The sequence below is a fragment of the Hyla sarda genome, chromosome 2 (genome assembly GCF_029499605.1).
Source record: "Hyla sarda isolate aHylSar1 chromosome 2, aHylSar1.hap1, whole genome shotgun sequence".
In the NCBI taxonomy this organism is placed as follows: Eukaryota; Metazoa; Chordata; class Amphibia; order Anura; family Hylidae; genus Hyla; species Hyla sarda.
This window is the reverse complement of record NC_079190.1, coordinates 241,695,281-241,710,417: the sequence shown is the minus strand read 5'-3', so window position 1 is coordinate 241,710,417 and position 15,137 is coordinate 241,695,281. Positions and strand designations below refer to the sequence as shown.

Genomic DNA, 15,137 nt, shown 5'->3' with positions numbered 1-15,137 from the left:
CTTGGGATCTCTGCACAACTTTTGGATATGACGTTAAAGGGGTACGCCGGTGGAAAACAATTCTTTTCAAAATCAACTGGTTCCAGAAAGTTAAACAGATTTGTAAATGAATTTGATTAAAAAAATCTTAATTATTCCAGTACTTTTCAGCTGCTGTATGTTCCAGAGGAAGTTCTTTTCTTTTTGAATTTCTTTTTTGTCTGACCACAGTGCTCTCTGCTGACACCTCTGTCCATGTCAGGAATGGTCCATAGTAGGAGCAAATCCCCATAGCAAACCTATCCTGCTCTGTACAGTTCCTGACAAGGACAGAGGTGTCAGCAGAAAGCACTAGAAGGATTAAGCTTTTGTAAAAGAAGTAATTTACAAATCTGTTTAACTGTCTGGCACCAGTTGACTTTGAAAAAAAAATTCCACCGGAGTACCCCTTTAACGTCATATCCAAAAGTTGCAGAGATCCCACGGGCGGCCGTCACATGAGTGCTGCCAGCATTGCTGGAGACGTTGAAGGTGTGGGGAGGTCTGCCTGTCAGTGCTCAGACCACATGCCACACACTGCATCAAATTGGTCTGTGTGGCTGTCATCTCAGAAGGGAGGCTCTTCCAAAGATGAAGCACAAGAAAACCTGCAAACAGATTGTAAAAACAAGCAGACTAAGTGCAGGGATTACTGGAACCATATCCCATGGTCCGATGAGACCAAAATAAACTTATTTGGTTCAGATGGTGTCAGCATGTGTGGCGGCAACCTGGTGATATGTTCAAAGACACGTGTGTCTTGCCTACAGTCAAGCATTGAGGTGGAACTGTGATGGTCTGGGGCTGCATGAGTGCTGCTGGCACTTGGGAGCATTCATTGAGGAAGCCATGAATGCTAACATGTATTGTGACATGCTGAGGAAGAGCACGATTATCTACCTTTGGAGACTGGGCACAGGGCAGAAATTCCAAAATAAAAGCAACCTCAAATAAACCTCCAAGATTACCACTGTCTCGCTAAGGAACCTAAGGGCAAAGGTGATTGACTGGACAAGCCTGTATCCAAACCTAAACCCTATTGAGCATCTATGGAGCATCCTTTAATGGAAGGTGGGGGAGTGCAAGGTCTCTAACCAGCTCCAAGATGTCGTCATGGAGGACTCCAGTGGCAACCTCTGAAGCTCTGGTGAACTCCATGCTCAAGAGGCTTCGGGCAGTTCTGGAAAATAATGGTGGGCATAAAAAATATTGACACTTTGGACCCAATTTGGACATTTCCACTTAGGGGTGTACTCACTTTTGTTGCCAAGGTTTAGACATTATTGGCTGTGTGTTGAGTTGTTTTGGGGGACAGTAACATTGAACACTTTTTTACAGGCTTTACATTGTAGCACAGTGTCATTTCTTCAGTGATGTCACAGGATATCATATATGATATAAAATATTTAAGAAAATGCGAAGGGTGTAGAGAAAACATCTAAAGCAATAGTCACAATAATAAAAGTCTTTAAACAAGAACTGCAACAAATTGTGCGACAATTCAACACTACAAAAACAAGGTACAACCAATGATAAACTGTCCTCATGGTTTATTGCTGTGACTATTGCAAAACCACACCAAATTTAGCAAAACCTATGAGGGGGATTTTAAATGTACTAGCCCCATATTTATCACAAGCCATGCAACCATTTAATAAATTTAGCACACGTACACATTACCACCACACAAATTAAAGGTGTAGAAAAATTGTTCCCAAACACACCCCTGGCACGCCTCTGTGCTCTCTCCTGTCTGATAGCACTCCTCTGTGCTCTCTCCTGTCTGATGGCACTGCTCTGTGCTCTCTCCTCTCTGATAGCACTCCTATGTGCTCTGTCCTGTCTGATAGCACTCCTCTGTGCTCTCCTCTGTCTGATATTACTCCTCTGTGCTCTCTCCTGTCTGATGGCACTGCTCTGTGTTCTCTCCTGTCTGATAGGACTCCTCTTTGCTCTCTCCTGTCTGATAGTACTCCTCTGTGCTCTCCCCTGTCTGATAGGACTCCTCTGTGCTCTCTTCTGTCTGATAGGACTCCTCTGTGCTCTCTCTTGTCTGACAGTACTCCTCTGTGCTCTCTCCTGTCTGATAGGACTCCTCTGTGCTCTCCCCTGTCTGATAGGACTTCTCTGTGCTCTCTTCTGTCTTATAGGACTCCTCTGTGCTCTCTCCTGTCTGATAGGACTCCTCTGTGCTCTCCCCTGTCTGATAGCACTCCTCTGTGCTCTCTCCTGTCCTATCACACAGTGCTAGCCCACCCATAAAAAAGAAAAAAAATATGAAGTATATTTGAAAGGTTAATGCGTTGCCAAGATGTACAACATATAAAAAGTTTTTGAATCTGACAGTGCCCATTTAAATCATTCCATGATCCACACACTTTAGGTTGTCTGTACATACTAGCCCAGATTTACCAATCTGCCTGAAGTTAAAACTGTCTGGTTTTGCCCAAAGCAACCATTAGCTATTCTCTTCATGCTGAGCTCAGCCCACTTTGCAATGGTAGCGTGAAGTATTAAAAACTGGTTTGAGCAAAAATTTTAGACTTCTTAAGGTCTCAAGGTAGATGTACTGGCTTCATAAATTATTCCCGTTGTCATCCAAAACATTCACAATAGATGTCATCTGAATGTCAAAAAGACCAGTAAATTTAGTTATTTGGTCCCTCATCTTCCACTTTAATCTGGCATGTTGATGGTGGATAGTATGAATAATCCAGTGCGCAACTGAATGCCCCACAAGGTGTTTTATCCTAATCTCATATAACTAGATTTACTATGTTGTGTCTCACATGGAGGGATACCCTTTCTATTCTTAGGGCCTGTGTACATGTAGTGTATATGCTGTGGATTTTAAAGAGGAAATCATTATAAATTGCTGACAGAAGGGGGGGCCTAAAAATCCAGGTTGCTCCTGAATCCACTTTCCTCATGCTAACTACAACATAAAAATGTATCATTTGGGTTTTGACAGTGGGACTAGGGAAGTAGTGTGTTAGCTCATTTCCATAAGGAAAACACTTGCTCTACAGTACCCCCTATTGGTGTTAGCTTCCCTTACTATCAATGTGCGACGATTAAAATATGTTCAGTGAATAAATGCCAAACCAGAAAGCCTTTCACTAGAGCCAAAAATAGATGGCATAGATGCGTGGACTACTCAGGCAAAGGAAGTATTCTCAGAGAGAGACTCTCACTACCTCTACCTTGGTACCTTCCTTGAAATCCACCTTCAAGGAATTGGACCGTGCCTATAAGTTACATGTTAAATCTTGGTGGGAAGTTCGGTCTCTAGAAAACTATATTCAGAACAAAATAGTTCCTACCGGGTATCAATATTTTTCCTGCTGCTAGATCCAGGACTCCAGCTTTATTGGAATGTTGGGAACTAAAAGCTACTAAAAAGTTCTCTCGAATTTATGCAGATACTCCACAAGGAGGAATTGAAAACTCTTGAGACTACAACTAAACATCTCAACGTACTGATCTCAACTGCTCAAACATTCAAAAATAACCCAGACTATAGTCGTCAAGAGTCTATTTTACAAACTTCGGTGGAACGATTCCAAAATTATAAAAAAGACTGAAAGCATAAACAGTTCCTCAAGGACATGTTGGATTTTAAAGAAAAGAGAACTTACAATTTCACACAACAAACAAGTGTCACATTGAACACAGAGCTATCCTCAACTAAGTACGATACCTCCGACTCAGATAGAAGTAACTTCACCTCTCAGGGTGCTGGCAGAGGTAATAATAGGGTGAGATCACAACCAAGGAGAGGAAAAAAATGGCAAAACACATATCCAACTTCACAACCCAGAGAAGGCAATTCAGGAAATGGCCAAATTGGGAATCCATCAGGACAGGTCTCTTGGTTGGCACCATTATCATCTTCCTCATCATCCTCCATCTCCATGCCAGACCCGTTATCAAGGATGGGGTCAACAGAACCGACGCGGTCGGTAAGGAAGAATTATTTAGAAGTGATAAATCCATCATCATGCAACCGGACGAATTTGGAACTACAAGTATTACGTAAAGGTCTATCATTTGTTCCTATCACCAGGTTCCAGACATTTGAATGGTTGAAGGATCTTAATCTGTTTTCCATAAAAAACTGAAATGGCACAGATTTTTCAAATTTCATAACAGACATCAATGTCAAGAGTTAGGCATCATGGAAGAAGACTTAGCAACAGTGGAACTCCTTAGTGATAAGAGGATTTAAGGGTACCGGGCCATGGGCCATTCATGGAATTAAAAGTCAAGAGCCCCGGCTTGGGGGAATTTCACCATGAATATGGGAAGATGCCACCTCCAAAAAGGGGCTTGGGGGAATTTCACCATAAATATTGAAAGATGTTAACGAACCAGTGTAATGTAGGCGTTAGATCGTTAATACAGTAACATGATGTTTAAAATAAGATGATGGCTAAATGGATATACTAATGTTAAAACAAAATGAATTTAATAAACTATAAGTATAGGTTTGGTTGAAGGAGTTACCTGGAGTCCAACAGTTAGGGGTACAGGGTGACTATGTATAAACAATTCTCTGGTCTGCGCATGGAAGGCGAAGGATGTTGAGAGTGGTATGAAGTATGGTGAGGATATGAGAAAATAGGGTAAGACTGAATATGTGAATACAAATCATCTGAGAGGGGTGATCTAAAAATATATGGGCTTATGTTGAAAGAAATGGGTCACTATACCCTGTACTTAAAATGTATGTGTCTATTTATATATATATAATTGTTTATAGCACATTTTTCTATAGCACATTTAATATGGATAACTTTGGGGACTTATGGATTATAATGGGATGTTCTAATGTGGGCTATTCCAATAAACTCGAACAGGGCAGGCCTACCTCAATTATTTTGTCAATGGAAGGTGAAAGATGTGGAGAGTGGTATGTAGTAACAATATGGAACATTTGGTGATGTATTAATAGGTGATATAGGTTGTAAACCTTGGGATGAATGGTAAATAGGTGTAATATGGTATAAGGGGGGGATACAAAATGTATAAGTAAGCTTAATAAATGTATAAGTCTCTATGATAAGATGTATATAAGATTCTTGATAGAGGGAAACAGTTCTATGACCCAAAGGGGTACTATGTGTTAAGCAGGCTAATAAGTGTAATATGGCCTAAGGGGGATATATAAGGTATATGTGAGTCCAATATATGTATAAGTCTTTATGATGAGATGTATATAAGATTCTTGAGAGAGGGAAACAGGTCCAAGACCCAAAGGGGTAATATGTGTCAAGCATGCTATAGCTCCATCTGGTATGTGTAATGATTTGGCGAGTGCATTCTTCATAATAGGTTATGTTTCAACATTGCTTTGAGATGTATGGGCTATATGATATTGATGTACTAAGGAATATTAAGATGACAGCGCACTAAAGGGTTAAACAAAATAGTAGAGCATTAAGATGAATGTTATGATTTGATACCCATCACTATTATATATAGGATGATATGGACATGATTGGATGCAGGGTTCCTTGAGTATGTCATTACATGTACTTCTCTATTTGGGGTAAAAGTATTATTTGTACTCTGTATAAGCATATTATTACATATTCAATAAGATGCAATCTCTAGAAAAGATGCCCTATATAGAGATTGATATGTGTGAATTATGGGGATAAAAACTATGTCTGGTTATACGGAGCCAAAACAGGGTTTCAGTTATGTTAATCGACATTCCCATATGGGTATAAAACAGCAATAAGATGTGATTTCTGGAAAGAAAACCTTGTGTAGAGATGAATATATCTGTGTGAACCATAGGGGTGATAGTTGAGATGCGCATGCGTGGTAAAAGGGAACTTCGCTGTGTGGTAGAGTGATGTGAGTAGAATATGGGGACGTAAGTAGTGGTGCGCATGCGTGGGAATGTGATGTTAGGGTTATGCTGTGTGACTGATGAGTTGTGATGGGTTAGAGCGAATGGAGACGCGCAGGCGCAGTGATCGCATATGAGAGATCTTTTAGCTGTTGATATGGAATACACTCTGCGCACGCGCGAGTGATGTGTGTGTGGGACGCAGCTGTAAGAGAGCGGATGTGGATCAAGGAGCGGATGTAACCTTCTCTGTACCCGGAAGTACAAGCGGGTCAATGACCGGAGATGGGATACAATGGGCAAACAGGTAACTCCTTCACCATAATTAGGGTAATTATGTTTGGTATATATGGCAGAGACTAAATCAAGGAGGCACAACACCCCTGAGGAAGTTGCTGACGGGCAACGGAACGCGTGGGGTCTCTAGGGGGGCACCTGCCGTATTACTCCTCGATCTATTGTCCTCTACTACCAGTCCCCTGTGCTATATACTGAAGATGTTCAGGTTGTATACGTATTGTTGGTGTTGTGGGGACAGGACTGTATTGATTTAACAATCTTGTTGTATGATAGGTTGATAACCTGAGTATTTATGGAGGCAGGTGCCCTGGGTGGGGGTTTCTCCCCTTCTTCTTGGTGGGGGTTTCCCCCCCCCCCCCCTTGTTTGTGCAGTGGCCAATTGGGCCTTTTTTAATTGGTTTTAACTGTATTGTCTGCTTTTTGTACTATTTATATGTAATAAAGATATACTTTTTGGATTACAGTTATTGTGGGTGTGCATTATATTGCGTATCTCTCTTTCTTTTTGTGTAGTAAGAGCCCTGTGATGCCGCCTGCCTCGGATGTCACAAGCATTGACATCTTCCTAGAATTAGTCACATGTCAGATTGAATCTATCTCAAAAACAGATTCAAGGAAATTCAACCTAAGTAAGGAAGAGACCCTAGCACTCCAAGATTTAGAAAAAGATGACAGCATTATTATAAAGCCGTCAGACAAAGGAGGCAACTGAGTTATCCTGGATCATGGTCCATACCGTCAAATGTGCCTCAATATTCTTAAATACAGAGAAAGTCCTTACCAGCGATCCCACCCAACTTTCCAGCTGGAACTTTATCAAATCCTGACAAAAGCAAAGGAAGATAACCTAATAAGTAACCAGGAATTCAGTTTTCTATATCCAAGGACCTCTATGACAGCAACATTCTATGGGCTACAAAAGATCCATAAAGGGATCTGTCTACTAAAGGGTAGACCCATTGTCTCAGGTGTCAACTCCCTTACACAGGGAATAAGTACCTATATTGACATGATACTCTGTCCGTTTTTCATATCCTTGCCGTCCTTCGACAGACTTCTAGCGACTGATTGAGGAGGTCCCAATAGAGAGCTCCACTTATCTTGCAAGTATAGATGTGGAGTCCCTCTACAACTGCATACCGCATGATAAGGGTATCGAAGCGGCAGAGCATTTCCTCCAAATGAGAGGTAACCAATTTTTGGCACATAACCAGTTTGTCCTTTCACTTCTCTGCTTCACTCTCACACACAACTATTTTCTGTAAAAAGTTGTAACACCAGCTCAGTGGGACCGCGCTGGGGAGCCCTTGTGCTCCACATATGCGAATCTCCTCCTGGGCTGGTGGGAGGACACAATTGTCTTCCCACCAGATGAGAATAGTTGGTCCTTCCGGATCCTACTCTGGATCAGGTTTATCGACGATGTATTTATTCTTTGGGCATGGGAGAGAGGGAAGTTTGTTGATTTTATCAACGTCCTGAATTGTAATTCAATTGGTCTCATTTACATATGAGATCCATGATAAGGAATTTGGTAAATTGTCTACCACCTTATTCAGGAAATCGACTGCTACGAACTCCCTCCTCCATGGACCAGCCATCATCCCGCATCCCAAAAACGTGGGAAACCCAAGGGACAATATATACGGGTCCGAAGAAATTGTTCCTCAAATTTCTGATTGTTCCTCTGAATTCTACAAACAGTCAAGGATCCTCCGGGATATATTTAGAGCAAGAGGGTATCCACCCGACTGCCTTCGCATACTCTAAGGCTAGGTTCACACTGCGGAATCTCCGGGCAGAAAGTATGCTTTTTGTGGTCTGTTTTTACCACAATTTGTACCCCTATCATATTTTTATATTGAAGAAAGAAATAAAGCTTTTGTATTTTACACATGCTGGTGTCCAGAAGTTCTGAGAATCTCAAGCTCCTGAGTGAGTGAAGCCTGTTTCTCTAATAAATAATAGTGTTGGTCCATAATTAATATCCAATGGTATCTAGAAGCACAACATACCATTCATCATAATGTTGATTTCCTCCTTTTATCATAATGGACATCATCCTTTTTATTAATACAGTATCTATCCATCTGACCCGCATATATATTCATATAGTTATTTATGACTGCTCCTATACTATCTTTTATGTTATAGTGATCCTACTATAATTAGTGGATTAGCTGAATGTGCATTATCCTACTCATACCTGCATACTTGTGGATTATCTCACAGGCAACTATAACAACAGACATAGGTTTGCAGCTGATGGTAGCTTTATATTATCAATCAATTATATCTAATGATCCATCGGCTCTTTCTATCTCTATTAAACAAGAGCTGCCTAAAAGGTTATTACCCTATGTGTCTACACCACATGATCAGTAGCTCCTCCCACCTAGGCCATGGCTTATGACACACCAGGCGATCGGATTTAGCCGGCAATCACGAGATCGGAAGGTGACGTAATATACATCACTTCCGGCCCACACCGGAAACGGGCAGATGGCTGCGGTTCACCGCTAACCAATTATACTAAGGTAAATGTGTGCCAGGGAGCAATTAACCGCGCTCTCACTTGGTTCCGGCAGCCGCATCCCTATCTTCATCACTGCATGCATCGAAATGGCGGGCTCACCACTACCTTGCCTTCACCTATCTCCTGACGAGTTGGACCAGGAAATGCGTTGAGATACAGCTATCCATTTTATCAGAATGCTTGAGTATCAATGGTTTTTCTAACATCATCTATTTATGTTATTTAATCTGAGTCAGTTTATAGTATTTTGTATATAACCTATCATACTATATTGCACTGTTACGTGATATCACAGAACTGCTGATTATGGCCTGATATCAATTGGTTTTTTAAGCACTGGGTATTATACTGTAGAGCGTCAGTGGATTAACCTAGCATTGTGTATTACTGTAGGTGTATAGTATTTTTGTATATAACCTATCATACTATATTGCATTTATTACATGCTACCACAGAGCTGCTGTCTATAACCTAATATTGATTGATTACAGTGGTACTGGTTATTATACTATACATTGTCAGTATTACTGCAGAACTGGATACGATATCATACAGCATTTGTATATATAATCTTCCTATCCCTTATTTGCTTATCCATACTGATTACTTACCACTATTATCCTCCAGGTGACACCCCCATAACTATATTGTATTTATAAAGTTAAGTTGTGAGGGTATTGTCCCGGTGAGAGAGTCACTAGTGAGCTAGTTCACTACAGGGACTGATAGTATTAACAGGGTAGGTTCATGTGTGGGGCCGTCCCTATCAGGACATACACTCCGCCTAGGGCAGGTCGAGTGTAGGGGTATTTACCAGTTCAATAACAGGCTCCCTGACCCCACCCACACCCTGTTGTCTCACTACTCCCCATCCTGAGTCAAGGGGTTAGGACAAGAGATAGTCAGATTGATACCTCGCGGACATCACCATGTAATGACTACTTTTAACCGTTTCATGCAGCACCTACTAAGTATATTTAGTCTGTGGCATTCATCACTGTGGTTGTGGCTTGGCTTTTGCGCACATATTACACAGGTGTATTGTATTGCCTGTTTATTCAGGTGTTTTAAATGGATACTGATTAAATGTTAAGTTTTAGGTCTACAATTTAGTTTTTTTCACTAGAGCCAAAAACCCTTAAAACAGCAGTCTACAGATGAGTAACTCCCCTGATTAAAGGATAATCTGGCTGGGCATATAATCCGTTTTTGTGCTGGACAATGACTAACATAAACTACCTCCAGTAGGCGGCACCAGCCAAATGATGCCCTCACTAGACAAACTTAAAAAAAGAAAAAAGAAATCCTAGCTACAACATGATAAAATCTATAACCATTGCATTTAGTGTGCAGGAAATGTATCAATACCCATGTAATAGCCATGTAATAGTTTAACCACCTAGTCTAGGTTAACAACAAAGACTTTTTCCCAACAGGTGGCCTAACCAGTTTGGCTGGGACTGTGACAACTGGTCTAACTTGCCTCAGTAAGACCGAATCTGGGTCTCTCTACCTCAAGGCTTCACTGTCAAACACTTTATTTAATCAGGTAAACAGGACTGGTATGGGAATTTGTTGGTAATGCTGCTTATGTGGTATAAGGCTGTTCAAGTTTCATCTGCCATAAAGTGACAGGAACAGGATCAACATGTACTTCCTAAACAGTAAATGGATACTATTTTTGGCTTTTTTTTTTTTTTTTTACATATTTAGGGAAGGAAATGGTGCATGCGCTTGTTCATAATTTATTTAGTACATGGTCAGGCATTTGTTGCAAGCTCTACTTAAAGGGGTACTCCGCCCCTACACATCTTATCCCCATCTAAAGCATCGCAGAGTACCCCAAAAAACATTTTGGAATTGCTATTCTTTCCATTTCTGCAAGCCCCTCCCCCAAAATGTATAAAAGCAACTTAATGCATTATATGTAAGCAAAAATTGTATCATTAACCCCTTATGGACCAAGCCCATTGTGACCTTAAGGACCAGAGCATTTTTTGCACATCTGACCACTGTCACTTTAAGCATTAATAACTCTGGAATGCTTTTAGTTATGAATTTGATTCAGAGACTGTTTTTTCATGACATATTCTATTTTAACATAGTGGTAAATTTTTGTTGATACTTGCATCATTTCTTGGTGAAAAATTCCAAAATATCATGAAACATTAGAACATTTTTAATTTTTTTTTTTTTTTACTCTGAAGCTCTCTGCTTGTAAGTAAAATAGACATACCAAATAAATTATATATTGATTCACATATACAATATGTCTACTTTATGTTTGCATCATAAAGTTGACATGTTTTTACTTTTGGAAGACATCAGAGGGCTTCAAAGTATAGCAGCAATTTCCCAATTTTTCACAAAATTTTCAAAATCGGAATTTGAAGTGGATTTGAGGGGTCTTCATATTAGAAATACCCCATAAATGACCCCATTATAAAAACTGCTCCCCTCAAAGTATACAAAATGACATTCAGAAAGTTTGTTAACTCTTTAGGTGTTTCACAGAAATAGCAGCAAAGTGAAGAAGAAAATTCAAAATCTCAATTTTTTTACACTAACATGTTCTTGTAGACCCAGTTGTTGAATTTTTACAAGGGGTAAAAGGAGGAAAAGACTGGGGCCCAAAAGGTGTAACCCAATTTCTCTCGAGTAAGGAAATACCTCATATGTGGATGTAAAGTGCTCTGTGGGTGCACTAGAGGGCTCAGAAGTGACAATAGCATTTTGGAGAGTGAATTTCCTGAATGGTTTTTGGGGAGCGTGTCGCATTTAGGATTTAGGAAGCCCCTATGGTGCCATAACAGCAAAAAAAAAAAAAAACACATGGCATACTATTTTGGAAACTACACTCCTCATGGCACGTAATAAGGGGTACAGTGAGCCCTAACACCCCACAGGTGTTTGACGACTTTTTGTTAAAGTCGGATGTGTAAAAAAAATGTTTTTCTCACTAAAATGCAGTTTTTCCCAAATTTACCATTTTTACAAGAGGTTATAGGAGAAAATGCCCCCCAAAAGTTGTAACCCCATCTCTTCTGAGTAAGGAAATACCCCATGTGTGTGCGTAAAGTGCTCTGCGGGTGTACTACAATGCTCAGAAGAGAAGGAGCCACATTTGGCTTTTTGAAAGCAAATTTTGCTGAAATGGTTTTTTGGGGGCATGTCACATTTAGGAAGCCCCTATGGTGCCATAACAGCAAAAAACAAACAAACACATGGCATACTATTTTGGAAACTACACCCCTCAAGGCATGTAACAAGGGGTACAGTGAGCCTTAACACCCCACAGGTGTTTGACCCCTGGATGTGTAAATGACTTTTTTTTTTTCCACAAAAATGCAGTTTTTCCCAAATATATCATTTTTACAAGAGGTTATAGGTAGAGATGAGCGAACTTACAGTAAATTCGATTTGTCACGAACTTCTCGGCTCGGCAGTTGATGTCTTATCCTGCATAAATGAGTTCAGCTTTCAGGTGCTCCGGTGGGCTGGAAAAGGTGGATATAGTCCTAGGAAAGAGTCTCCTAGGCCTGTATCCACCTTTTCCAGCCCACGAGAGCACCTGAAAGCTGAACTAATTTATGCAGGATAAGTCATCAACTGCCGAGCCGAGAAGTTTGTGACGAATCGAATTTACTGTAAGTTCGCTCATCTCTAGTTATAGGAGAAAATGCCCTCCAAAATTTGTAACGCCATTTCTTCTGAGTATGGAAATATCCCATGTGTGGATGTAAAGTGCTCTGTGGGCGAACTCCAATGCTCAGAAGAGAAGAAGCGCCATTGGGCATTTGGAGAGAGAATTTGTTTGGAATGAAAGTTGGGGGCCTTGTGCGTTTACAAAGCCCCCATGCTACCAGAACAATGGACCCCACACTTATGTAACCCTATTTTGGAGACTACACCCCTCAGAGAATGTAAGAAATGGTGCAGTAAGCATTTACTCTACCTGGCGTTTTACAGACTTTTGGAACAGTGGGCTGTGCAAATGAAAAATTAAACTTAATTTTCACGGATGACGGTTCAAATAATCTGTCACACACCAGTGGGGTGTAAATGCTCACTGAACCCCTTGTTACATTCCTTGAGGGGTGTAGTTTCCAAAATGGGGTCACATGTGGGAGGGGGTCCACTGTTCTGGCACTATGGGGGGTTTGTAAACGCACATGGCCTTCAATTCCAGCCAAATTCTCTCTCCAAAAGCTCAATGGCGCTCCTTCTCTTCTGAGCCCTGTAGTGCGCCAGCAGAGCACTTTACGTCCACACATGGGGTATTTATATACTCAGAAGAAATGGTTTTACAAATTTTGGGGGGCTTTTTTCTTATTACTGCTTGTGAAAATGAAAAATTTGGGATAACACCAGCATTTTAGTGAAAAAAAAAATTTCATTTTCCCATTCAACTTTAACGAAAATTCTTCAAATACCTGTCGGGTGTTAAGGCTCACTATACTTCTTGTTACGTTCCGTGAGGGCTGTAGTTTCCAAAATGGGGTCACATGTGGGTGTTTATTTATTTATTTTTTTTTGAGTTTATGTCAGAACCGCTGTAACGTTCAGCCACCCCTGTGCAAATCACCTCAAATGTACCTGGTGCTCTCACTCCTGAGCCCTGTTGTGCATCTGCAGAGCATTTTACATCCACATATGGGGTATTTCCGTACTCAGGAGAAATTGTGTTACAAATTTTGGGGGTCTTTTTTTCATTTTACCTCTTGTGAAAATGAAAAGTATGGGGCAATAACAGCATGTTAGTGCTGTAGTAGACCCCAAATTTACATTTTCATAAGGGGTAAAAGAAGAAAAAGCCCCACAAAACTTGTTAGGCAATTTCTCCAGAGTACGGAAATACCCCATATGTGACCCTAAATTGTTGCCTTGAAATACGACAGGGCTCCAAAGTGAGAGAGCGTCATGCGCATATGAGGCCTAGATTAGGGATTTGCATAGGGACCGACCCGGATGCAAGAATTACACTTGCCTCCTCCACCAAAATTACCCTACGGCAGTGTTTCCAAAACAGGGTGCCTCCAGCTGTTGGAAACCTCCCAGCATGCCTGCACAGTCAATAGCTGTCCGGCAATACTGGGAGTTGTTGTTTTGCTACAGCTGGAGGCTCTGTTTTTAGGACACAGCCAAGTTTCATTTTTGCCAGCAACAGGAGGATGTCCGGAATGTCAGGAACCAAGTGTGTGGCTTGGCCGGTGTTACGGACATCTTTTATGTGTAGCTTCTCTGACCTATCTGGGGGGAATCTGGAAGATGCTGTAACCTGCACAATTTCCCTGTAGCAGGGGAAGTGTTATATTACAGACAATTGGTAGATAATAAACATATGTTGCAAAGAAAGACTCTAATAGAGTGGAGTCTTAAGAAGGCAAGAAAGGATCCTCCATTTATGATGTCTATATGTCCTATGAAAGCTTCATCTTTAAAAATGTTTAGAGAGGGCCACATCAGCCTTATGGTTGCCTAAAGACCGTTTGTAATTATAAAACTGTATGTATGTAACTACTCCTTAAAGGGGTACTCCAGTGGAAAAACATTTTTTCAAATCAACTGATGCCAGAAAGTTCAACAGATTTGTAAATTACTCCTATTTAAAAATCTTAATCCTTCCAGTACTTATCAGCTGCTGTATACCGCACAGGAGGTTGTATTTCTTTCTGGAGTTCTTTTCAGCCTGACCACAGTGCTCTCTGCTGACACCTCTGTCCGCATCAGGAACTGTCCAAAGTATAAGCAAATCCAGAAAGAAAAGAACTTCCTGTGGAACATACAGCAGCATACTGGAAGGATTAAGATTTTTTTTATAGAAATAATTTAGAAATCTGTTTAACTTTCTGGCAACAGTTGATTTAAAAAAAAAATTTTTTCCACTGGAGTACCCTTTTAATATATTGTTAAATACCCTGAGATACCATATCACACACCAAAGTAGTTCAAATTGTTTCACCAGAGATGTTATGGTGCACCACTTGGTAAGTAAAAGGCCAAAATGCCCTTTGGGACCAGGTTAGGTAATAACAAGCCCCTTTCACTCCACCAAGCTTCCTACCTTGGGTAGAGCTATCAGAACTGTATCATCACCTGTGAGTTGCTGAGCAGAGCGGTGTGGAGGTACACGCCGGAGTTAATAATTTAAAATTACACCCACTTTCTGTGCTGCCCTTTCTGCCAAGCACTGGCTGCATCCTCGGTAATTCAAACGCAGAAGACACAGCCAGCACTTCCAGATCAGGTGGCACCAGCAAAAGGAGTGGCTACAAACTCTAAAATGTATCTGGACCTCGTGTGCCACATAAAATAACACGGCAGCTGGATTTGGCCCAAAGGGCCATGAATTCACCACATATGGCAATTCAAGGAGAGGATATTGAAGGGATTGAGAACGTATCACCTTTCCTCAGTCCCTGG

At 40.9% G+C, this 15,137-nt stretch overlaps 1 protein-coding gene across 8 annotated transcripts in view; it reads left to right on the top strand.

Moving 5' to 3' along the window:
* The window catches only part of LOC130355913 (chymotrypsin A-like), a 211,882-nt gene that overhangs the window by 195,492 nt on the left and 1,253 nt on the right, over positions 1–15,137 (top strand). For all 8 annotated transcript variants that reach the window (XM_056556758.1, XM_056556760.1, XM_056556756.1 and 5 more), the window contains one exon: positions 10,151–10,263. In XM_056556758.1, coding sequence (XP_056412733.1) covers positions 10,151–10,263 — 113 coding nt within the window. The remainder of the gene's footprint in view (positions 1–10,150; positions 10,264–15,137) is intronic.